At 46.4% G+C, this 26,856-nt stretch overlaps 1 protein-coding gene, 2 long non-coding RNA genes and 1 other non-coding gene across 29 annotated transcripts in view; 2 read left to right on the forward strand and 2 right to left on the reverse strand.

Moving 5' to 3' along the window:
- LOC126988040 (uncharacterized) overlaps nt 1-12,495 on the reverse strand; it is a 44,448-nt gene extending 31,953 nt beyond the window's left edge. Inside the window, exon 1 of the long non-coding RNA XR_007741404.1 lies at nt 12,348-12,495. This is a non-coding gene — a long non-coding RNA (uncharacterized LOC126988040). The remainder of the gene's footprint in view (nt 1-12,347) is intronic.
- Nucleotides 1-26,856, forward strand: part of LOC126988037 (galactoside alpha-(1,2)-fucosyltransferase 2-like) — a 147,167-nt gene that overhangs the window by 89,358 nt on the left and 30,953 nt on the right. For 10 of the 26 annotated variants that reach the window (XM_050845797.1, XM_050845792.1, XM_050845794.1 and 7 more), the window contains one exon: nt 12,212-13,040. The exons of 2 other annotated variants lie outside the window; for them this stretch is intronic. In XM_050845797.1, coding sequence (XP_050701754.1) covers nt 12,212-12,438 — 227 coding nt within the window. In that variant the 3' untranslated portion in view covers nt 12,439-13,040. Of the gene's footprint in view, nt 1-6,001; nt 6,190-9,025; nt 9,181-12,211; nt 13,041-15,794; nt 15,932-16,354; nt 16,454-17,923; nt 18,100-19,149; nt 19,361-25,370; nt 25,533-26,856 lie in introns of those variants that run through there. 14 more of the 26 variants (XM_050845796.1, XM_050845798.1, XM_050845793.1 and 11 more) reach the window with 10 other exon arrangements.
- Nucleotides 1-26,856, reverse strand: part of LOC126988041 (uncharacterized) — a 122,158-nt gene that overhangs the window by 66,145 nt on the left and 29,157 nt on the right. The gene's annotated exons all lie outside the window — the stretch shown is intronic.
- LOC126988079 (small nucleolar RNA U3) lies at nt 11,164-11,358 on the forward strand. Its single transcript, XR_007741445.1, has one exon. It is a non-coding gene; the product is annotated as a small nucleolar RNA U3 (small nucleolar RNA).

The raw sequence follows: 26,856 nt of genomic DNA on the forward strand, positions 1-26,856 counted from the left end.
TAACAACCCTTCCCCTCTCCACCAGTTCCTTTACCAACCCTTCCCCTCTCGACCAGTCCCATTACCAATCCTTCCCCTATCCACCAATCCCATTACCAACCCTTCCCCACTCCACAAGTCCCATTACCAATCCTCGTCCTATCCACCAGTCCCATTACCACCCCGTCCCCTATCCACCAGTCCCATTACCAACCCTTCCCCTGTCCACCAGTCACACTACCAACCCGTCCCCTATCCACTAGTCCCATTACCAACCTTTCCCCTCTCCATCAGTCCCATTACCAACCCGTCCTCTCTCCACCAGTCCCATTACTAATCCTTCCCCTATCCACCAGTCCCATTACCAACCCGTCCCCTATCCACCAGTCCCATTACCAATGCGCTCCCTATCCACCAGTCTCATTACCAATCCTTCACCTCTCCACCAGTCACATTATTATCCCTTCCCCTATCCACCAGTCCCATCACCAACCCTTTCCCTATCCACCAGTCCCATCACCAACCCTTCCCCTATCAACCAGTCCCATCATCGTGGAAGAACAGTGATCGTCTACCACTGCAGAGACACTGCTAAAAGTGTAGATGTGACGTGTATGAAATGTGTTGGAGGAGACATGACGTACTCCCTTGGTCTGCCCCAGTTTGCTATGACGCAGGCAAGTGTTTATAAGGGTGTTTTCCTGCTTGGCTCATACTGTTTCCCGGAGCCCCTTTTTTTTATCTTCTTGGAGAGAGAATCTAAAGTCCGGGTTGGTTAGTGGTTTTCAAGGCAGCATGTGGGCAGTGTTAGACCTCTCGGTGGTTACTGAAAAATCCGAGCTTGTGGCGGTGGGCGGGACTCAAACCCGCGTCCTGGCGTCCGCACGCTAATCACTCAGCCACTGCACAAAAGGGCAGGCGGTGGCTGAGTGGTTAGCGTGCTGGACCAGCATTCATCACGCCGTGGACAACGTCGATTCGAATCTCCACGCTACCACCTGAGACTTTTCAGTCACCGCCGAGTGGCCTAAGACTACCCACATGCTGTCCTGAAGACCACCCATCATCCCGGACTCTAGAAGAAACCGTCCAGTGAATCAAGAATGAGTTACGGGGCGCAGGATGAGCCAAGCATTGCTGGCGCCACTATAAAAAATTGCCTGCGCTATGACGGGCTTGGGCCAACCACCAACTAGGCCGCTGAAGAAAGCCTACAGGCGCTATAGGCTGAGATGTAGAAAAAAACGCACGTAACAACATAGTCCTCATCGTCCTCTTCCTTTCAGATAGAAACCTAGTAAACGAGGCGCGGAAGAAAGGGGCGCATGTGTTGGTTGATATTCCCAGCTGGAAGAAGAACGACATGATCAGCCACCTGGAGCCGGCCTACCAGAGGGGCGAGAAGGAGTACCGAGAGACTGGCAAGCCGAAGATGTACTCGCTCGAAGGCACGGTGTGTGTGTATGAACATAAGAACATAAGAACGCAGGAGTCTGCAAGAGGCCGGTAGGCCTGTACGAGGCAGCTCCTTTGACCATTTATAAACCTCGATCATGTCTCCACGCACCCTTCGCCTTTCTAGAGAATGCAAGTTTAACTGTTTGAGTCTTTCCTCGTATGGCAAGTTTCTCAACCCCTGAATCATCTTAGTCATCCTCCTCTGCACCGATTCTAACATTTTGATATCCATTCTATAGTAGGGTGACCAGAACTGAACCGCATAGTCAAGATGAGGTCTAACTAATGCTAAATATAGTTTGAGGAAGACTTCGGGGCTTCTGTTGCTTACGCTCCTTGAAATAAATCCCAGTACCCTATTAGCTCGATTTCTAGCTTGAATGCATTGTGCCCTTGGACGGAGATCAGAGCTCACTAAGACCCCTAAATCCCTCTCGCACCCAGACCTACTTATGAGAGTGTCATTTAAGCAATAGTTATGTGAGGGGTTGTTCCTACCTACACTCAGAATACTGCACTTCCCTACATTGAACTCCATCTGCCATTTATCCGCCCAGTCATATAATCTGTTGAGTTCACCTTGGAGAATACTAGCGTCCTGATCCGACTCAATTACTCTACCGATCTTGGTATCATCTGCAAATTTACTAACATCACTACTAATTCCTGTGTCTAAGTCATTGATATAAATAATAAACAAAAGTGGACCTAATACCGAACCTTGTGGGACCCCACTCGTAACACATCCCCAGTCAGATCTTTTACCATTGATTTGCACTCTTTGCTTTCTATTGCTAAGCCACGCCTTGACCCAGTTCAAAACTTTACCCTCTACTCCGTAAGCCTGTAATTTAAGCAACAGTCGTTGGTGAGGAACTTTGTCAAACGCTTTACTAAAATCAAGATAGATTACATCATAATTTTCATCTCTGTCAACCGCCTCAAATACTTTATTGTAGAAGGACAAGAGATTGGTGAGGCATGACCTACCTTTTGTGAACCCATGCTGCGAGTCGTGAATTAAGCTATGTTTCTCTAAATGCTCCCGAATGTTCCTGGCTATTATGGACTCCAGCATCTTCCCTATAACCGATGTTAAGCTAATTGGGCGATAGTTTGAAGCAACTGACCTGTCCCCCTTTTTAAAAATCGGCGTCACATTAGCTACGTTCCATAGGCTCGGCACATAGCCAGTATTTACCGACATCTTAAAGATGTCGGTTAGTGGGTCACTGCTTATATCACCTAACTCCTTTAATACCCTCGGAAATATCCCGTCAGGACCTGGCGACTTGTTCTTCTTAAGCTTATCTATCTCATCCTGAACTACTTGCCTGGTAATGATTATATCCCTCAATTTATCGCCATCCCCGCCCTCGTACACCTGAACTCTTTCCGGCATAGTCGTTCGATCCTCCTGTGTGAATACTGAAAGGAAGTAGTCGTTCAACAATGTGCTCATATTTTCGTAATTTTCTACTAGCTCCCCTGTGTTTGTTTTCAGCGGTCCAATTTTCTCCCGTGTTTTTGTTCTATACATCTGAAAGAAGCCCTTAGGATTACTTTTCGCCTCATTTGCTACTTTGATCTCATAGTTCTTTTTTGCTATCCTGGTGTTTTTCTTAACTAATCTAGATAGTTCGACGTACCGGCTCCTGAGATGTGTTTCCCCATTCTTTATTTTCTGATAAATTCCCTTCTTTAACCCAATCTCGTGTTTTAGTCCACGAGTCATCCACTTAGGATCATTGTTTTCTTTTCTAAGTGTTCGCTGTGGTATATGCTGTTCTTGCCCCTCTACTATTACTCTAACTAAATTATTGTAAGACATTTCTACCTGGTTCTCCTGGCTCTCCAATCCGCAGTTCTGGCCCTCATGAATCCCTAAATTATCCCAGTTTACCCCTTCAAGATGTCTTCGAAGCCCCTCGTAGTTTGCTCTTCTAAAATCTGGCACTAACGCTGGGTTTGGTTCGCGGGTTACCGCCCAGTCTAAGCTAAAACGAACCGTTCTGTGATCACTATTTCCTAACTCTCCGCCCACCTCCAACTCACGTAGCAAGTTCCCATTATTGGTTAGGACTAAGTCTAATATGTTATCTCCTCTGGTAGGCTCAGTAACTACCTGCTTAAGGAAATTATCTTGTATAACTTCAAGAAAGTCCTCGGCTTCCAGGTCACCCACTAGATCTTCCCAGTCTATATTCCTATAATTAAAGTCCCCCATTACGCAGACATTTCTACTCATACTCGCCCTGCCAATCTCCTGTAGTAATATACTCGTGTCCTGCCTGTTAAGGTTGGGTGGCCTGTATATAACTCCTAGAGTTAGTTTTCTTTCCTTTGTAAACGTCCACCCAAACTGATTCTGAATCCATGTTAGTTTTGACTGAGTTGTTAACTAAACATTTAAGTGAGTCTTTAACATATAGCGCAACTCCACCTCCCTTTCTGCCCCTTCTGTCTTTGTGAAACATCTGATAACCCGTTATTTCAAATTCTGATATAAATTTCTATTAGCAGTGTCTATCCATGTCTCAGTGATCGCTATTATGTCAAAATTTTCTGAACAAGCTTCACCCCTTAGTAAGTCTATCTTGTTTCTGAGGCTCCTGCTGTTAGTATAGAAGATTCTTAGCCCGTCCTCTGTTACTCCTCTAGAATTACTTCTAAGCTGCCTGGTTATATTATGAGCTAGATGTCCCCTCCCATTACTCCTCCCATTGCTGCCATTACTCCTCCCCCCCTCGCCTATACTAAAAAATCCCTCAGGGTACCAAGTGCTCGCTCAAGGGAGTCTGAGAGAGCCTCAACACCCTTGAACGTCAAGTGTATCCCGTCACGGGCGTAGAGGGCGTCGTTGCCAAAGAAGAGGTCCCAATTGTCGACGAACAGCCACCCATTGCGTGTGTGTGTGTGTGTGTGTGTGTGTGTGTGTGTGTGTGTGTGTGTGTGTGTGTGTGTGTGTGTGTGTGTGTGTGTGTGTGTGTGTGTGTGTGTGTATTTTTGAGATAAATAGATATATGGATAGAGAGATGATTGCAGACTTTCAGTAATAAAATTGCTGGTTAGTTTTAAAAAAAATGTTGTTTTCACTATACTATCTAACCATCTATCCCTCTCTCAGCTTCCTTTCCCGCCGCTCTATCTCTGCTGTGGTAGTGTGCTGTGGCCACTGGTTTACCCCTAAACATGTCACAGTGGTGTCGCACAGGGCTCTGTCTTGTCTCCCACTCTCTTTCTTTTATTCATCAATGATCTTCTTTCTAGAACAAACTGTCTTATCCACTCAACGCCGATAACTCTACTCTGCATTACTCAACTTCTTTCAACAGAAGACCCTCCCAACAGGAATTACAAGACTCCAGACTGGAGTCTGCAGAACGCTTACCCTCAGACCTTACAATCATATCTGATTGGGGTAGGAGGAACTTAGTTTCCTACAAAGCCTCAAAAACTCAATACAATCATCCAAACACCTATCCCCTATTCTTCGACTACACTCATCTGTCACCTTCTACACTGAACGTTCTCGGTCTTTAATTAACTTAAAATCTTAACGGGAAACTTCATATCTCCTCTCTTACTAAATTAACTTCCTCGAGGTTGGGTGTTTTGTGTCATCTCCGCCAGTTCTTTTCCCTCTCATAAATGCTGTCCATATACAAGGGCCTTGTCCGCCCTCGTATGGAGTATGCGTCTCATGTGTGGGGGGCTCCTCTCACACACCTCTCTTGGATAGAGTGGAGTATGCTCCTTCTTCTCATTATCTCCCCTCCTCTTCCTACCTCTTAAATTCCTCCGTTATGTTGCATCTTTCTCTCTTATAAGATATTTTCATGTTGGCTGCTTTTCTGAACTTGCTAACTGCATGCCTCTCCCCCTTTCGCGGCCCTGTTGCACTCTACTTTTTACACTTGGTCACCCCTATACTGTCCAAATCCCTCATGCAAGAGTTAAGCAGCAACATGATTTTTTTCATCGCTTCCACTGGTAAATTCTGGAACAACCTTCCTTCGTCTGTATTTCATCCTGCCTACGACTTGACCTCCTTCAAGAGAGGAGTATCAAGACACCTCTCCTCCCGAAAGTGACCTCTCTCTTAGCAACTCCTCTATACTTCATTAATAGGAGCAGTGATTAGCGGGCTTTTTTGTCTTCTTAATTTTTGCACTTGAAATACTTCTTTTGCTGTAAAAAATAAAAGTACAGTATTGCAACAAGCATACAATAGAATATGATACAGTGCGGTGCAGAGAGTAGAATATTTAGAGACTAGGAGATCTGGAGACGGCGTTGTACGCATGTGCTTGTGCAGAGCGCGCTGTGAGGCACACGCCTGGTTCAGTGGCGGCTGCACCGAACCCAACACACCCCCACCATCGACTATTCTACTACACCGGCTTCTGCTCATCTCTTATTTCTTCCAGGCCAACCTTCAGTCTGTTCGTTTCTTTGACGCTCAAGAAAAACTCTACGGCTCACGGCTGGCTACGACATTACTTTTGCTCTGAAGTTGCTGTTTGTTCTACAACTTCTGTACGACTTTGCTCTCCCTCACCAGGATACCCCAACCGCATGTATCTGCTGGCGGGGCACCACGACACCATCCGCGCCGCCTTCAGGTTCAAAGAAGACTTAAAGCAGAAGATCGCAAGGTTCCTGGAGGGGGTGCGGGAAAGGAGGGGCCGTCGGGACATCACCTTCGTCGGCTTCCACATTCGGAGGACGGACTACACGTATCATATGGAGGTATACCTGAAGCCTGGCTTGATGGTTTTAGGCTGGCATGATCTTTTGTTCCTTTACTTCAGCCCATGTTTTCATTTTCTTGTAATTTCATTTCCTTATTCATCAAGCACTTGCTCTGATGCTTTACTCCAAAAGAAAGTGTAGGTTGATCATCCTGTAGGCCTCCAGTGTTAGTTAGTTTGATGACTCGAATTGTAGCTATGCCTCCTGTTCCTACTGTGTTTTTCCTTTTTTTTGTCGCCTATGGCGCCAGTAGCCTTCCTTGGTGTGGCCTGCTGGTCGCCCGAGCCGGTTGTGGCAAAAGTAAATGATTACAGTGGCGCCATCTTGCTTAGCTCCTACGTTCCCCCAGAGCTTATCTTGAGTCCGGGTATATAAGTAGTCTTTAGGAGAGCATGTGAGTAGTTTTGGGCCACTCGGCGATGGCTGGAGAATTGCCAGCTTGTTTGTAGCGGCGGGCGGCACGCCAACCTGCGTCCTGATCGCAGCGCCAGCCCGCCGACCACTCACCCGCCGTCTCCCCTACCTCCTCTTCTGTAATTGTTTTTACCTATACCTTTTTTCTCATGTATCCCTGATTCCCGTCGTTTCTTCGTGTCATTTATATATCTGTCTATCTCTAAACTGCTTAATACCCAGGGTGGAACCAGTACGCTGCCGCCTTTGCCCGCCCCGCCTCCCGAGGGCTTAAAAGGATAATTCACCCCATTCTTTCCTCCTCTCGGAAATGGCTCGGTGTGGCCAGCTGCGGCTTTACTCGATCCAGTTAAGGCAGATGAAGTATGTAACAAAAAGACATAGTGCTTAATACCCTGTGCCGGGATCGAACCAATACTTGGAGGAATGGGACGACATTCTTAGAACCGTTCTCTCTTTTGACCCGTAGTCTTCCTGAGAACCTCAAGAATTCCCCGTGCAGTGACTGCTAATCTCACTCGAATCATAGTCACTCTGGGGTCACAAGTTGTAGCGTTAGTCTCGAGGCTAGAGGCCCACACCACTGACGGAGGAAAAGGCGGAAGACCAGGCAAGTCCCTGCGGTATGAGTCCCTGAACTCCACCTTCAGATACTCGATGCAAGGCAGGAACCATGTTGCAAGAACTCAGCGCCAAAGGGTCGCCAAGCTGCCTTGATAACATAAGCAGATTGAAAGACTCAATTCCTCTCTGCGTCTGTCAGTAGCGTGGGCCTCTAGCCTCGAGGCGCACGCTACACCTGGTGGCCCCGGAGTGACTATGATACGAGTGAAAAGAACAGTCACTACATTACTCCCCCCCTAGTGACTGACCGCTGGTTCACTCATCATAGCCACTCCGGGGCCACCTTGTTGCGTAAGCCTCGAGGCTAGAGGCCCACAACACTGACAGAGGCAGAGAGGAATTGAGTCTTTCAATCTCGTTCTGTTACCAAGGCAGCTAGGCGACCCATTGGCGCTGTGTGGGCCTCTAGCCTCGAGGCGCACGCTACACCTGGTGACCCCGAAGTGACTCTGATATGACTGATAATAACGGTCACTCTCTAGGGGGGAGTAATGTAGTGACCGCTGTTTTCACTGGCTCCGTCAGTAGTGTAGGCCTCTTGCCTCCAGGCTCATGCTACACCGTCCGTGACGTGTAGTCTTAGGTTTTATACGTTTCTTTAGCCACTCACTGCGGACCAGAGCTCTGAGGTTATCTTATCTAAATTCATTATTGACGTATGTCAGTCTAGCAGGGCATCATACAGTTGTCAATTAAAAGTTTCATATTCTTGCACAGAATGTTTGTGAAGCTTCTTCTGCCTTATGATATATATATATATATATATATATATATATATATATATATATATATATATATATATATATATATATATATATATATATATATATGTAATTGCCCTCTGACCAGCCTCAGGTCAAGAGCAATTAGCTCTGTCTCTGTGGCTGTGCTTTCCTTCTCCTGCTGCTGCTGCTGCTGCTGTCCTTTCCCTTGTGCTGCTGCCCTGGGGCTTGCTGTGGCTTACTGTGTCAGCCTGTGCTTCTGAGGCTGTGCTGTTGCTGCTGGTGGTGTCGGTGTTTCTGTTACGGTCAACGCCCGGCTACTTGGTAAGTGTATATTTTAGTATTTTTACTCATAACACTTTGCCTTGTCTTGCTAGTCGCTGTTTCCAACACTGCCTCTTCTCCCGCATCAGTGCACACATACTTTCAGTACCTACGCATTCATATTATTTAAGCATCTCCGTGTTAATTGTTAATAGGCGTGCGGTTGTTCTGGCCTGTAGGTAATTTCCAGTGTCGACGGAAAAAAAAAAAAACCTGGTCGGAGACGATAATTCCCTGGGGAAAGAGGATTTACAGGCCGCGTCCCCCTCATCCGCGCCCAGACAGCAGAAGACATGCCTTCCCGCCTTCAGACCTGCCCCGAGTTCCGCCTACGCCAGGCCCCACACTTTTTCCGTGTCAAAAATTTAAAAACAGAAAAATGCAGATGCTGGTTAACTCTTGCATAAGGGGTTTCGACAGTATAGGGATGAGCATGAGTAGAAAGTCGTGTGCAGCGGGGACCCGGGAGGGGCCCCGCTGATAACTATTTCCCGTGTGTAGGCTATGATATATTATCCTCGAGATGAGACACGCTGGGAGACGGCAGGCTGCCAGGCCACAGTGATTCATATTCGAGACTCGGGCGCCAGGACTGTAGCTGCGCACGCCACATCACGCATCCCGTCCTTTTCAGAACCTCTCCAGTTGCTTACACCTCCAAAATCTCACCGATTTTGCTCATAACACTTGCGTTGGACTCAGCAACCCTCAATGGCATACACAACATCCTCGTAATTCACCTTTTCCAGAGCTTCTTCAATTGCACTCTGCCGGGCCCTGCGTTCTACCAGTCGGCCTTGAACCATTCGCGCCACCCTGAGGAACCCCGTCTTCGTGGTGGCCTCAGACGACCTGTCCTACGCGCGGCAGCACCTCAACACCAGCACGGACGTTGAGTTTACAGGTGAATAGTGGTGTTATGGGACACTCTCTCTCTCTCTCTCTCTCTCTCTCTCTCTCTCTCTCTCTCTCTCTCTCTCTCTCTCTCTCTCTCTCTCTCTCTCTCTCTCTCTCTCTCAGCATAATTAGAGACAAAATTGTGAGTTACCTTGAAAGCCACTCATTAATTGGGGATTCACAACATGGCTTCCGTAACAAAAGATCCTGCCTGTCAAACCTACTGACCTTTTATAACGATCTCTTCTCAATTTATGACGTAACCAAATCAGTGGACGTAGTCTATCTTGATTTCCAGAAAGCGTTTGATAAAGTCCCACATCATAAATTACTTTATAAATTAAAGCAAATAGGCACTGACGGTCAAGTAAACCAATGGATCGCGAATTGGTTGAGCAACAGACAACAAAGAGTTGTGATTGACGGATTTAACTCAGAGTGGGCGCCGGTCACTAGTGGCGTCCCTCAGGGCTCGGTTCTTGGCCCAGTGCTCTTCATTATTTATATCAACGACGTGGATGTTGGACTCAATAATCGCATTAGTAAATTTGCAGACGACACAAAGTTTGGTAACTCGGTCCTCACTGACGAAGACAGGCAAAGCCTCCAAGAGGATTTGCACAAAATTTTAGCTTGGTCGGATAAAATGGGAGATGCCCTTTAACGTAGACAAGTGCCAGGTCCTTCAAGTTGGAACAAAAAATAAGAAGTTCGATTACGAAATACGCGGCGTTAAACTCAAAAGTTAAGGACCTGGGGATTAAAATCGCGTCAAACCTCAATTTCTCACATCAATGCATCGATGCAGCAAATAAAGCGGACAGAATGTTGGGCTTCATTAAAAGAAACTTTTTATTAAAAAATAAAGATGTAATACTTCCGCTCTACGATAGTTTAGTCAGACCCCACTTGGAATATGCGGTACAGTTTTGGTCTTCCCACCATGCAAAGGACATTGCTAAACTAGAAGGTGTTCAGCGTCGAGCAACAAAAATGATCCCTTCCTTGCGCAACAAATCCTACGAAGAAAGGCTTTCCACCCTTACCATGTTCTCTCTTGAGAAACGTCGCCTCCGAGGAAAACTGATCGAATGTTTTAAAATACTTAATGGTTTCACGAATGTAGACAGAACAAAATTGTTTATGATCGATGACACTTTGCGAACGAGGAACAATGGCACAAAACTCAAATGTAGACATGTAAATTCAGACTGCACCAAATTTTTCTTCACCAACGTTGTAGTGCGAGAATGGAATAAGCTCCCACCATCAGTGGTCCAGTGTAACACGATTGACTCCTTTAAAAACAAGCTCGACCGTCACTTCCTTGAACTTAATATTAACTAGAGTAGAAAAGCAACGTTTTGGAGCCATCTGATTAATGTAAAATCACTTAGGTTTAAGGACAGACCACCTAGTCTGGACCATGGGGTCTGTGTGGTCTGATTTTCTATGAAAATCTATGTAAATCTCTCTCTCTCTCTCTCTCTCTCTCTCTCTCTCTCTCTCTCTCTCTCTCTCTCTCTCTCTCTCTCTCTCTCTCTCTCTCTCTCTCTCTCTCTCTCTCTCTCTCTCTCTCTCTCTCTCTCTCTCTGTTTTTTGTGTAATTTTTTTTTAAATAGAATAATCAAACAAGAACTCATAGAAGCAGCAGCAGCAACAGTAGTAGTAGTAGTAGTAGTAGTTGTAGTAGTAGTAGTAGTAGCAGTAGTAGTAGTAGTAGTAGTAGTAGTAGTAGTAGTAGTTAATCCAGTTCCGTCTCAGAAAATATATTGCCGTCCGGCGCCCCTCACCCTAATTGTCGCAACCCGTGCATTCGCCTCAGCAAACACATAACTGGTATACAGCAATGCTAAATACAACAGTATTCATCGAAGAAAAATAAAATATATTGTATTTGCACTACTTTAAACTTATGAACACATCCAACAAGTACGTATCATCTGTCTGTTGACACTGTTACACCGCCCACCCTCCGAGCAGCCACACCTCACCTGGGTTTCATAGAATCACTTCTATAGTATGACAGCCAAGTTCCCTGACCGAAACTTGGAGTGCCCTCACGCCACGACGACGAGGCTTGTCCGGCCCTGAGCGGGAAGCTGCCCCGTGACCTGGTCAGGGGCTTGAGGACCGTCCACCACCCGTTCGCGGGGCGTGGTTGGCCGAGCACAGGCTGAGTGGTGGACTATAGAGGATCTTCCTTTTTTTGATACTCCAGAACAGCGCCGAGACTCACACAGCGGCACTGCCAGGCGGCGACATCACGCGTCTCGCACACTCACAAGCTGGCAGGCAGGCGTGGAGGGACTCAACAGGGAGGCCTAAGGCAGGGTTTGCTCGTTTAATTAAGACCACAGCGTACACGGCAAGTCACAGTACACAACACACAACCACTTGGAACAGAAACAAAGAACAAAACTCCTCAGTCCATTACGCAGGCAGGCACACACAAGGCGACGCACGAGGCTACTCCATTTCTCTCCCTTGCCGTCCACCTACTAACTCAGGGACAACTGCACGGGCCGACCCTCGCACACCTTTTTATACCCGCCCATAATTGCACCATCCACAGCAAGCCATTGTTTGCATTAGTCAAATAAGCAACTTTTACACAATCAAATCAGCAACTATTACATCATATACAAACACACAAACAACAAACGCGCACATTTGTAACAATAAAACAAAAACATAATACCTGTTACATGTATTCACATGTTTAGAGAAAGTGTAAAGAATGTATTCTATTGTTTTTCAGTGAATTCTGTTGTCATTTGCTTTGATGTATATCAATTATGTGTTTGCTGAGAGGAATGCACGGATTGCGGCAGTGTGGGAATTGGAATTTCTTTCCTGAGATGAAAACAATGGAGTATAGCAGTGGTAGTTGTTATAAAATAGCAACAGAAAAAGCTATTGTGGTAGTACTTGTTGTTGTAATTATTTTTATTTTTACTGCCCTCCTTTTTTTCTTCTTTTCGTCTTCTTTTCTTCTCCTCCTCCTCCTCCTCCTCCTCCTGCTCCTTCTCACGCAGACATGAAGACGGCGGCAGAGGACATGGTGTTGCTGGGGTCCTGCTCCCACTCCATCATGACTGTGGGTTCCTTCGGGTTCTGGGCGTCGTTCTTCGCGGGCGGGCAAGTCGTGTACCCGCTGATCACGAACTGTACCTTGAAGCCCTTCGTTCACCCCGACCACCTGGGCCCGCGAGGCTACGAGAACTGGAAGGCCTTTGATACGGACGGCGGCGGGCCAGTGTAGGGCAGGGCGTGGCGTGTTGGGCTGACACTTTGTTATAGCAAGGGAGGCAGCTGAAGGATAAAACAAAAAATAATAACAAAAAAGCCCACTAGGCACTACTCCAATAAAAGAAAAAAGTGTGAGTGGCCAACTAGAGAGAGTGCAGAAGCGGGCTTGCAGACAGATTCTGGGCAGTTCTTACACCAACTACGAGAACGCACTCACCCAGCTGAACCTGCCCACCCTTCAGTACCGATACCACATAAACCTAAGCAAATTCGGCAAGTCCCTCCTCCGCAACCCCCGCCATAGAGACCTACTCCCACCCGCCCTCCCTCCCCCAACAAGACCCACAAGACACCACAATATTCTCGTCCCGGTCAAAGCTCGCACGGACAGATACTGGCTTAGCACAATACCGGCACTTGTAAAGGCCATAAATACCTCCATGATCACATGACCCCTCCACTCCAACACACACACACACACACACACACACACACACACACACACACACACCACCCTTCCCCACTTCCCCCATTACTCATCACATAAATCTCATTGTACTTTGTGTATTTTCAGCCTTATGGCTGCCAACAAATGAATAAACCATTTATTATTATTATTATTATTATTATTATTATTATTATTATTATTATTATTATTATTATTATTATGTTGTACATATATACAAATAGCAGTAATACTAATCGTTAACAGTAATAAATGATATCAGTATTAAACAGTTAACAGTAATAAAAGTAACAGCGTATTACCGTAATAATACATAACAATAATGAAAATATTTGTTTGACAGTAAATAATAACAATAATTTTAAGATAATGTAATAACAGTAATAATATTCACAATAAGAATAACTGTAATAGAAATGTCTCAATAATAATTTTGAGAATAAGTAACATTTGGGAAGACAAGAGTCAAAGTGTGGTCTCTGCTACTTAAGCTCTATTCTTCACTATAAATAGCAACTGAGATACACTCCCATAATGGTACCAAAATGGAGCCCAGCATTGTTGCGTCTGTTCGTCAAGCAATCAAAACTGTGTTCAGTGCTCGTGCGTATGACAAGGCCATCCGTGTGTGAACTGTAAGAGAGGTGGAAACTGTCGGAACCCGAACCCTCAACGACAGGATGGGTAAAATGGTGAGCAGTCACAAGTGGGGCATGGAGGGCAGGCCAATGAAGGCGTCGGAGATGACTGAAACACTTGCGAATAAGAAATAGCAGCCGAGAAGCACTGTGGTCGCCTGGATGAGATGCAGGCTCCCCTTCTCCCTCTTGAGGTCAGCCTTGGTCTGTCCTGCATCCTAAAGCACTCACAGTGCCAATGTGGAGTTTAAGGTGACGGTGGATGGTAGCCGTATCAACCACAGGTTCTGTTAACTTAAAGACTCTCCATTTACGCGAGTATTGTGTCCTTGAAGAGGTCGCGTAAATCAAAAACAATGTAAATCAAACAAGAGGTAGGTTTCTATCGAAAAATAAATATTCACTTCATTCAGGAGAGAGAGAGAGAGAGAGAGAGAGAGAGAGAGAGAGAGAGAGAGAGAGAGAGAGAGAGAGAGAGAGAGAGAGAGAGAGAGAGAGAGAGAGAGAGAGAGAGAGAGAGAGAGAGAGAGAGAGAGTATCCATATCACCGAGATATCCACTCAGGCACTCAGTCTCAGCCTCATTCGTGTGAGGAAGAAATGAGGGACACCATGAGCGACTGGCTAGTATTGGTACCGGTACCGAGCAGTCTGGTACCGGTACCGTACCATATAGCTGGTACCGTTAGTACCGGTACTGGTACCGGTACCTGCCCATCCCTATGGTTGGGTACCGTGGCAGCGTGGATACTGTATTGTTGTTCAAGTGGCGCGCGGGAAGAACTGAGCTCAGCTACGGCGCCGTGTGAGTCCAGTTGCGTGAGACATCTGGTGGCCACTCCATGAAATATCGCGTTTAAGTGAAAAAACGTGTAAATTAAACATTTATTTGAATTTTGAACCCCGCGTTATTTAAAAAACGGTTAAACCAAACTTGCGTAAATCGAGAAATCAGGTTTGTAATACTAAATAAATAAAGTTGGTTTTCGGGCATAGTCATGGGCGAGGCAAGGGCCAGCGAATTGCTTTGTGAAAGAATATGAGGAAACACTCTCAAAAAAGTATCTCTAATGGATGGAGGCCGTAGTAATAAAAGAAGCAGTAGTAGTAGTAATATCAGCAGCAGCAGTATTAGTAGTGATAGTAGTAGTAGTAGTAGTAGTAGTAGTAGTAGTAGTAGTAGTAGAAGAAGGAGTAGTAGTAGTAGAAGAAGGAGTAGTAAAAGAAGCAGTAGTAGTAGTAGTAATATCAGCAGCAGCAGTATTAGTAGTGATAGTAGTAGTAGTAGTAGTAGTAGTAGTAGTAGTAGTAGTAGTAGTAGAAGGAGTAGTAGTAGAAGAAGGAGTAGTAAAAGAAGCAGTAGTAGTAGTAATATCAGCAGCAGCAGTATTAGTAGTGATAGTAGTAGTAGTAGTAGTAGTAGTAGTAGTAGTAGAAGGAGTAGTAGCAGAAGAAGGAGTAGTAAAAGAAGTAGTAGTAGCAGTAGTAGTATTTCCTTTCCTCCATCCACATTCATACGAGTTATGACACCGAAGCCCATGAACTCCTGCCATTGTGACCTTATCACGCATGCAATTCCTCTCCACAGAATCATTTCGTGATAAGATATGTGAGTCCGGTATCTCACCTCATTTATCTGTTAATCTTTGTGGAAAATCGGCTCAGAAGTTCCTTCCATGCATAAGTGGAGCATTGCCATGCACCACGACAGATACACGTACGTGAAGGTTTGAGTGCAAGTTTTAGTGCAAGTCCACGTGTTCCCAAGGTTTGTAGACAGTAGCAATAAAATGCACACTACGGGATGATGGAAATAGGAACAGTGGCGGAATTATCAGAGAAGGACCGACGAGATTTGTGAACTAGTGCTTGTTGCCTCTCTTTTTATCTGCAGTCAGTAACTTCATTCTGACTGCTCTTCTGAACTTGCTATATAGCTCCTTGCCTCCACCCTTCCCGCGGCTCCCCTGCACCATCTACTCATCTGTATACTATCCAAATCCCTTATGCAAGAGGTAAGCACCACCTTCATTTTTCATCCATGTCGCCGGTTAAATGGGAAAGCCTTCTTTTGTATTTCATCCTCCTTACGAATTCATCGCTTTCAAGAGGGAAGTCCAGAAACTAATGGTATTAGAGAGGATATTTTATCTTTTTCCCCTTGAGGCAAATGCTGTAAATGAATATAAAGCTGTGCTAAGGCTCACAAGTGTGCCTGCGTCTTGATTAATGAAGCGTAACAGAGTTTATGACGTGGACTTGTCAGGAGAACGTGCGGTTGTGCAGGTGTGTTGACCCGTGGGCAGCAGCTGCATCAACACTACCTGCCTGAGGAGCGGAGGTGGCGGTGGTGTGTTGCAAGAGGCTGAGGCAGACACATTAAGCCTGAGATGAGGTGTTGTGGTGAGTAGATTATAGTGTTTCCTCTCACTCTTCCCCTTGTTCCTCCTCTTTCTCCTCCTGTAATCGAACAACACAACAAGACAAAGTTCACGAAGACTGGAAGCAAGCACATGTACTGCCGATCTTCAAAAAGGGAGATCAGTGCGTGGCCTTAAACTATAGACCTATAAGCCTGACGTCAGTGGCGGGGAAGATGCTCAAGATCATTGGACACACACACACACACACACACACACACACACACACACACACACACACACACACACACACACACACACACACACACACACACCTATCTGTCTTTACAATCGATAAATTACCTGTATTCACTCTTTCCATGTCTACCTATCTATTTAATTTATATATCTTAATTTGTCTCACCGTGTAGCCTGCCTATCTATCTGCCTGTACCTCTTTCCGCAGGTGCCCTTCTGCCCCGCGGCCAGGGCGGGCGTCGCTGCGTGTTACTGGCGATAACGGTCTTGACGGTGCTCTTCCTCCACCTCCTCGTCCACCGCCAGGGTGTGTATGGGATCAGTGTGCCTTATGGCCAGTCCAAGTGTTGTCAGAATTTTATCACACTGAGCTCAACGTGAAAATGGTTTTGGTGGAGCACGGAATAACGTAAAGAAAGTTATACAGTAGGCAGCCCTACTACACGACTATATGGGCGACACACGAGCTCGCGTAGTAGGAATACATATATGTTCTTATGGGAAAAATGGTATATGGGCGGCACTGCCCTGACTCACTGACCTTTTTAGTACATTGGAGGTATATATATGATATATATATATATATATATATATATATATATATATATATATATATATATATATATATATATATATATAATATATATATATATATATATATATATATATATATATATATATATATATATATATATATATATATATATATATATTATATATATATATATATATATATATATATATATATATATATATATATATATATATATATATATATACACACACTGTACGCATATATGTATATAAATATATATAACACACACACACACACACACACACACACACACACACACGCGTAAACCTCCTGATGGAGTGCCTCCTATTGTCCTTAAAAACTGTGTCTCCGTGCTTACACCCTGCTTGGTCAAACTCTTTTGTCTCTGCCTATCAACATCTACCTTTCCTTCCTGCTGGAAGTACGCCATTGTACAGCCTGTGCCTAAGAAGGGTGACCGTTCCAGTCCCTCAAACTACCGCCCTATAGCTTTACTTTCCTGTCTATCTAAAGCTTTTGATCAATCCTTAACCGGAAGATTCAAAAGCACCTTTCCACTTCTAACCTTCTATCTGATTCCCAGTATGGGTTCCGCAAAGGGCGTTCTACTGGCGATCTTCTTGCTCTCTTAACTGACTCTTGGTCATCTTCTCTTAGCCGTTACGGTAAACTTTCTCTGTTGCGCTAGACATATCGAAAGCCTTCGATAGAGCTCTATTGGACAGAGTGGAGTCTAACTCTTCGTCTCATCTGCTCTCCTCCTCCTACTGATAGTCTTTTACCTCTTAAATTCCGTCGCGATGTTGCCTCGCTATCTATCTTCTATCGATATTTTCACGCTGACTGCTCTTCTGAATTTGCTAACTGCATGCCTACCCCTCCCGCGCCCTCGTCTCACACGACTTTCTAATCAAGCTCATCCCTATACTGTCCAAACCCTTTATGCAAGAGTTAACCAGTATCTTCACTCTTTCATCCCTCACGCTGGTAAACTCTGGAACAATCTTTCTTCATCTGTATTTCCTCCTGCCTACGACTTGAACTATTTCATGAGGAGGGTATCAGGACACCTCTCCTCCCGAAATTGGCCGCTCGTCTGTACTCTATTCAGAAGCAGTAAGTAGCGGCCTTTTATTTTTTTCATTATTGTGTTTTTTTCACGCCCTTGAACTGTCTCCATCACCATTTATCTTATACGTTTTATCTCATTTTTCCTGACAGTGTTGGAATCCTCCACCCTATTACGGCTACGGGCTGGTGTGGGCGAAAGTGTACCAGGGGCTAAGGCTCTGCAGGTCACCTCCCGGAGCCCAGCGACCACACCACCACTCCAGAATACAGTCAAGAATGGAAGCAAGGCCACCACCGTCAAGAAGGACGACTTTTTAAAGAGTCAGGTGAGGCTGAGAAGTCACTGGTTTGTTTTCTACACCAGAGAAATAAATCATGCGCAAAAGATGAAGGCAATAGGCACTCATAACTACAACATCAGAAAAGGAAAAGAGAACGAGTCAAAGGGTCGTATTATAAGACATTTCACCGCCCAAGAACACATATTTGTAAGGCTTTCGTAGGAGTTGTGGGTATTTATAGGAGTAGTTTTATGACCCTGGTGGTAGTGTGACCCTTCTGTACCATGAACCTGAAGAAACACTCATTTGAAACCGACTTACCCCCTCTTTGACCTTTAGAAATAGCTGATGTGAGAAGCAAAAGTGTCTTATAATACCAACCAAAGAGTCTGCTAAAACAGCTCGAGATGTTTGTTAATACTCCCCTCCTGAAGGACTTAGTCACTGAAAGATGCAAATACAGACTAAAAAAGGCTGTTCCGGGGTTTACCATCCAGGAAGATGAAACACACACACACACACACACACACACACACACACACACACACACACACACACACACACACACACACACACACACACAGTTCAGTTCAGTTGTTTATTGACAAAAAATTCAGGTAACAGTAGCAAAGTAATATTCCCAATAAACAATTTTTTTGTCCAAATGATGACCTTTAACTTGCTGCCAATACTGTGTCAACTTCTTCAGGAATCACTGTACTCATATCAGGGGTTGTGGTATTTTCCATAATACTCATAAATTTTATTTAAATCAACACGATCATACCGACAACTTTTTTCAAGCTTTTGACACTCTGGAGGATCATACTGCTCACCCAGCCCACCAGAACGTTCCAGTAGCATCGCCGGTGTCATCTGACTCACCCCACTCTTATCCAGTACCGCACACAGGGGCAGGAGGTCCGAACCCCAGTGTTAAAATGGTTGCAGGTTATAATAGGCACGCCACCCGCCATCAGACCGCCTGCACGATACCCTGCCACCATTAGCTCTATGCTGTAGCTTAAACGTCCTCTCTCTTTCTTTTACTTTTTTTCGCACTATAATATAGGACTCTATCCTCCGTGCACGCAGGTCATCCTGAATGAATGGCCTCCAGAGGTAAAGTTTCCACTGATGTTGTTCAACAATCCGGGTCGTCTCGGGAATCGACTTAACTCATACGCTGTTGCCCTCACCTTCCACGCCGCCCACAACGCCACCGCCACCACGGCCGTCACGCGAGACTCCATGAACCAGCTGGTGACCCTCCTGGACACTACCCGCCTCATTCTGCCCGTTGTAGGTATGATATATATATATATATATATATATATATATATATATATATATATATATATATATATATATATATATATATATATATCTATATATATATATACATTTTTTTTTTTTTTACAGCAAAGTAGACAGTTCAAGGTTACACAAAAATAAAACATTAATAAAAAAAAAGCCCGCTACTCAATGCTCCGAAAAAGAATCAAAAGAGGTGGCCGAAAGATAGGTCAATGTCGGGAGGAGAGGTGACTTGATACCCTCCACTTGAAAGAGTTTAAGTCGTAGGCAGGAGGAAATACAGATGAAGGAAGAGTGTTCCAGAGTGAGGGATGAAAGAGTGAAGATGCTGGTTAACTCTTGCATAAGGGGTTTGGACAGTATAGGGATGAGCATGAGTAGAAAGTCGAGTGAATCGGGGCCGGAGGGGGAGGCATGCAGTTAGCAAGTTCAGAAGAGCAGTCAGCGTGGAAATATCGATAGAAGATTATATATATATATATATATATATATATATATATATATATATATATATATATATATATATATATATATATATATATATATATATATATATATATATATATATATATATATATATATATATATATATATATATATATATATATATATATATATATATATATATATATATATATATATATATATATATATTGTTATTACGTTTTCGCGTATGGCTTGGTTCACACGAGACACTTTTTTGTGGTCAGTGGCCGCCACAAAAAATGGTCGCCACGAAAACTGGTGGGTAGGTGCACCCTGCACAGGAGCCACTCGGTGGCGGCCACTAATAAGGTCAGTACGTGGGGTTATGGATCTCATAGAGGTAGCAGCTGCCTGTGCTCTCTTGGCAAAAAGCATAGAAGAAATTACCCCTGTCCACCAGTCCCATCCCCAGCCCTTCCCCTCTCCACCAGTCCCATTACCAGCCCTTCCCCTATCCACCAGTCCCATCACCAGCCCTTCCCCTCTCCACCAGTCCCATCACCAGCCCTTCCCCTATCCACCAGTCCCATCACCAGCCCTTCCCCTATCCACCAGTCCCATTACCAATCCTTCCCCTATCCACCAGTCCCATCACCAGCCCTTCCCCTCTCCACCAGTCCCATTACCAGCCCTTCCCCTATCCACCAGTCCCATCACCAGCCCTTCCCCTCTCCACCAGTCCCATTACCAATCCTTCCCCTATACACCAGTTCCACTACCAACCCTTCCCCTGTCCACCAGTCCCACTACCAACCCGTCCCCTATCCACCAGTCCCACTACCAACCCGTCCCCTATCCACCAGTCCCATTATCAACCCGTCCCCTATCCACCAATCCCATTGCCAAACCTTCCCCTATCCACCAGTCCCATCACCAGCCCTTCCCCTCTCCACCAGTCCCATTACCAATCCTTCCCCTATACACCAGTTCCACTACCAACCCTTCCCCTGTCCACCAGTCCCACTACCAACCCGTCCCCTATCCACCAGTCCCACTACCAACCCGTCCCCTATCCACCAGTCCCATTACCAACCCGTCCCCTATCCACCAGTCACATTGCCAAACCTTCCCCTATCCACCAGTCCCATTACCAACCCGTTCCCTATCCACCAGTCACATTAACAACCCTTCCCCTCTCCACCAGTCCCACTACCAACCCGTCCCATATCCACCAGTCCCATTACCAACCCTTCCCCTCTCCACCAGTCCCATTGCCAACCCGTCCCCTATCCACCAGTCCCATTACCAATCCTTCCCCTACCCACCAGTCCCATTACTAACCCTTCCCCTATCCACCAGTCCCATTACCAACCCTTCCCCTCTCCACCAGTCCCATTACTAATCCTTCCCCTATCCACCAGTCCCATTACCAACCCTTCCCCTATCCACCAGTCCCATTACCAATCATTCCCTTATCCACCAGTCCCATTACCAACCCTTCCCCTATCCACCAGTCCCATTACCAACCATTCGAATATCCACCAGTCCCATTACCAACCATTCCCCTCTTCGCCAGTCCCATTACCAATCCTTCCCCTATCCACCAGTCCCATTACAAACCCTTCCCCTATCCACCAGTCCCATTACCAATCCTTCCCCTATCCACCAGTCCCATTACCAATCCTTCCCCTATTCAGCAGTCCCATTACCAACCTTCCCCTATCCACCATTCCCATTACCAACCCTTCCCCTATCCACTAGTCCCATTACCAACCATTCCCCTCTCCACCAGTCCTACTACCAATCCTTCCCCTATCCACCAGTCCTATTACCAACCCTTCCTCTATTCACTAGTCCCATTACCAACCCTTCCCCTATCCACCAGTCCCATTACCAACCCTTCCCCTCTCTACCAGTCCCATTACCAACCCTTCCCCTCTCCACTAGTCCCATTACCAATCCTTCTCCTATCCACCAGTTCCATCACCAACCCTTCCTCTATCCACTAGTCCCCTTACCAATCCTTCCCCTCGCCACCAGTCCCATTACGAACCCTTCCCCTATCCACCAGTCCTCATACCAATCCTTCCCCTATCCACCATTCCCATTACCAACTCTTCCCCTCTCCACCAGTTCCATTACCAATCCTTCCTCTCTCCACCAGTCCCATTACCAACCCTTCCCCTCTCCACCAGTCCCATTACCAACCCTTCCCTTATCCACCAGTCCCATTACCAACCCTTCCCCAATCCACCAGTCCCATTACCAACCCTTCCCTTATCCACCGGTCTCATTACCAACCCTTCCACTATCCACCTGTCCCATCACCAACTCTTCCCCTCTCCACCAGTCCCATTACCAATCCTACCCCTATCGACCAGTCCCATTACTAACCCTTCCCCTATCCACCAGTCCCATTACCAACCCTTCCCTTATCCACCAGTCTCATTTCCAACCCTTCCCCTCTCCACCAGTCCCATTATTAATCCTTCCCCTATCCACCGGTCCCATTACGAACCATTCCCCTATCCACCAGTCATATTACCAATCCTTCTCCTAATCACCAGTCCCATTACCAACACTTCCCCTATCCACCCATCCCATTACCAATCCTTCCCCTTTCCACCAGTCCCACTACCAACCCTTCCCCTCTCCACCAGTCCCATTACCAACCCTTCCCCTATCCACCAGTCATATTACCAATCCTTCCCTTATCCACCAGTCCCATTACCTACTCTTCCCCTATCCACCAGTCCCATTAACAACCCTTCCCCTCTCCACTAGTTCCTTTACCAACCCTTCCCCTCTCGACCAGTCCCATTACCAATCCTTCCCCTATCCACCAATCCCATTACCAACCCTTCCCCACTCTACAAGTCCCATTACCAATCCTCGTCCTATCCACCAGTCCCATTACCAACCCGTCCCCTATCCACCAGTCCCATTACCAACCCTTCCCCTGTCCACCAGTCACACTACCAACCCGTCCCCTATCCACCAGTCCCATTACCAACCCGTCCCCTATCCACCAGTCCCATTACCAACCCGTCCCCTATCCACCAGTCCCATTACCAACCCTTCCCCTGTCCACCAGTCCCATTACCAACCCGTCCCCTATCCACCAGTCCCATTACCAACCCGTCCCCTATCCACCAGTCACACTACCAACCCTTCCCCTGTCCACCAGTCACACTACCAACCCGTCCCCTATCCACCAGTCCCATTACCAACCTTTCCCCTCTCCATCAGTCCCATTACCAACCCGTCCTCTCTCCACCAGTCCCATTACTAATCCTTCCCCTATCCACCAGTCCCATTACCAACCCGTCCCCTATCCACCAGTCCCATTACCAATCCGCTCCCTATCCACCAGTCCCATTATCATCCCTTCCCCTATCCACCAGTCCCATTATCATCCCTTCCCCTATCCACCAGTCTCATTACCAATCCTTCCCCTCTCCACCAGTCCCATTATCATCCCTTCCCCTATCCACCAGTCCCATTATCATCCCTTCCCTTATCCACCAATCCCATCACCAACCCTTCCCCTCTCCACCAGTCCCATTACCAATTCTTCCCCTATCCACCCTTCCCATTACCAACCCTTCCCCCTTCCACCAGTCCCATTACCAACCCTTCCCTTATCCATCAGTCCCATTACCAACCCTTCCCTTATCCACCTGTCCCATTACCAACATTTCCCCTCTCCACCAGTCCCATAACCAATCCTTCCCCTATCGACCAGTCCCATTACCAACCCTTACCCTATCCACCAGTCCCATTACCAACCCTTCCCCTATTCACCAGTCCCATTACCAACCTTTCTCCTCTCCACCATCCCCATTATAAATCCTTCCCTTATCCACCAGTCCTATTACCAACCATTCCCCTATCCACCAGTCACATTACCAATCCTTCCCCTAATCACCAGTCCCATTACCAACGATTCACCTATCCACCCATCCCATTACCAATCCTTACCCTTTCCACCAGTCCCATTACCAACCCTTCCTCTCTCCACCAGTCCCATTACCAACCCTTCCCCTATCCACCAGTCCCATTACCAATTTTTCCCCTATCCACCACTCCCATTACCTACCCTTCCCTTATCCACCAGTCTCATTAACAACCCTTCCCATCTCCACCAGTTCCTTTTCCAACCCTTCCCCTCTCCACCAGTCCCATTACCAATCCGTCCCCTATCCACCAGTCCCATTACCAACCCTTCCCCTCTCCACCAGTTCCATTACCAATCCTCCTCCTATCCACCAGTCCCATTACCAACCCTTCCCCTATCCACCAGTCCCATTACCAATCCGTCCCCAATCCACCAGTCCCATTACCAACCCTTCCCCTCTCCACCAGTCCCACTACCAACCAGTCCCCTATCCACCAGTCCCATTACCAACCCTTCCCCTCTCCATCAGTCCCATTACCAACCCGTTCCCTCTCCACCAGTCCCATTACCAATCCTTCCCCTATCCACCAGTCCCATTACCAACCCGTCACCTGTCCACCAGTCCCATCACCAGCCCTTCCCCTATCCACCCGTCCCATCACCACCCCTTCCCCTATCCACTAGTCCCATCACCAACCCTTTCCCTATCCACCAGTCCCATCACCAACCCTTCCCCTATCCACCAGTCCCATTACCAACCCGTTCCCTATCCACCAGTCCCATCACCAGCCCTTCCCCTATCCACCAGTCCCATCACCACCCCTTCCCCTATCCACCAGTCCCATCACCAACCCTTTTCCTATCCACCAGTCCCATCACCAACCCTTCCCCTATCAACCAGTCCCATCACCAACCCTTCCCCTATCAACCAGTCCCATCATCGTGGAAGAAGAGTGATCGTCTACCACTGCAGAGACACTGCTAAAAGTGTAGATGTGACGTGTATGAAATGTGTTGGAGGAGACATGACGTACTCCCTTGGTCGGCCCCAGCCCGTTATGACGCAGGCAAGTGTTTATAAGGGTGTTTTCCTGCTTGGCTCATACTGTTTCCCGGAGCCCCTTTTTTTATCTTCTTGGAGAGAGAATCTAAAGTCCGGGTTGGTTAGTGGTTTTCAAGGCAGCATGCGGGAAGTGTTAGACCTCTCGGTGGTTACTGAAAAATCCGAGCTTGTGGCGGTGGGCGGGACTCAAACCCGCGTCCTGGCGTCCGCACGCTAATCACTCAGCCACTGCACAAAAGGGCAGGCGGTGGCTGAGTGGTTAGCGTGCTGGACCAGCATTCATCACGCTGTGGACAACGTCGATTCGAATCTCCACGCTACCACCTGAGACTTTTCAGTCACCGCCGAGTGGCCTAAGACTACCCACATGCTGTCCTGAAGACCACCCATCATCCCGGACTCTAGAAGAAACCGTCCAGTGAATCAAGAATGAGTTACGGGGCGCAGGATGAGCCAAGCATTGGTGGCGCCACTATAAAAAATTGCCTGCGCTATGACGGGCTTGGGCCAACCACCAACTAGGCCGCTGAAGAAAGCCTACAGGCGCTATATGCTGAGAGTAGAAAAAAAACGCACGTAACAACATAGTCCTCATCGTCCTCTTCCTTTCAGATAGAAACCTAGTAAACGAGGCGCGGAAGAAAGGGGCGCATGTGTTGGTTGATATTCCCAGCTGGAAGAAGAACGACATGATCAGCCACCTGGAGCCGGCCTACCAGAGGGGCGAGAAGGAGTACCGAGAGACTGGCAAGCCGAAGATGTACTCGCTCGAAGGTACGGTGTGTGTGTGTGTGTGTGTGTGTGTGTGTGTGTGTGTGTATTTTTGAGATAAATAGATATATGGATAGAGAGATGATTGCAGACTTTCAGTAATAAAATTGCTGGTTAGTTTAAAAAAATGTTGTTTTCACTATACTATCTAACCATCTATCCCTCTCTCAGCTTCCTTTCCCGCCGCTCTATCTCTGCTGTGGTAGTGTGCTGTGGCCACTGGTTTACCCCTAAACATGTCACAGTGGTGTCGCACAGGGCTCTGTCTTGTCTCCCACTCTCTTTCTTTTATTCATCAATGATCTTCTTTCTAGAACAAACTGTCTTATCCACTCAACGCCGATAACTCTACTCTGCATTACTCAACTTCTTTCAACAGAAGACCCTCCCAACAGGAATTACAAGACTCCAGACTGGAGTCTGCAGAACGCTTAACCTCAGACCTTACAATCATATCTGATTGGGGTAGGAGGAACTTCGTTTCCTACAAAGCCTCAAAAATTCGACACAATCTTGCAAACACCTATCCCCTATTCTTCGACTACACTCATCTGTCACCTTCTACACTGAACGTTCTCGGTCTTTAATTAACTTAAAATCTAAACGGGAAACTTCATATCTCCTCTCTTACTAAATTAACTTCCTCGAGGTTGGGTGTTTTGTGTCATCTCCGCCAGTTCTTTTCCCCCTCATAAATGCTGTCCATATACAAGGGCCTTGTCCGCCCTCGTATGGAGTATGCGTCTCATGTGTGGGGGGCTCCTCTCACACACCTCTCTTGGATAGAGTGGAGTATGCTCCTTCTTCTCATTATCTCCCCTCCTCTTCCTACCTCTTAAATTCCTCCGTTATGTTGCATCTTTCTCTTTTATAAGATATTTTCATGTCGGCTGCTCTTCTGAACTTGCTAACTGCATGCCTCTCCCCCTTTCGCGGCCCTGTTGCACTCGACTTTTTACACTTGGTCACCCCTATACTGTCCTAATCTCTCATGCAAGAGTTAAGCAGCAACATGATTTTTTTCATCGCTCCCACTGGTAAATTCTGGAACAACCTTCCTTCGTCTGTATTTCATCCTGCCTACGACTTGACCTCCTTCAAGAGAGGAGTATCAAGACACCTCTCCTCCCGAAAGTGACCTCTCTCTTAGCAACTCCTCTATACTTCATTAATAGGAGCAGTGATTAGCGGGCTTTTTTGTCTTCTTAATTTTTGCACTTGAAATGCTTCTTTTGCTGTAAAAAATAAAAGTACAGTATTGCAACAAGCATACAATAGAATATGATACAGTGCGGTGCAGAGAGTAGAATATTTAGAGACTAGGAGA

Source organism: Eriocheir sinensis, chromosome 67 (genome assembly GCF_024679095.1).
Source record: "Eriocheir sinensis breed Jianghai 21 chromosome 67, ASM2467909v1, whole genome shotgun sequence".
NCBI classification, from domain to species: domain Eukaryota; kingdom Metazoa; phylum Arthropoda; class Malacostraca; order Decapoda; family Varunidae; genus Eriocheir; species Eriocheir sinensis.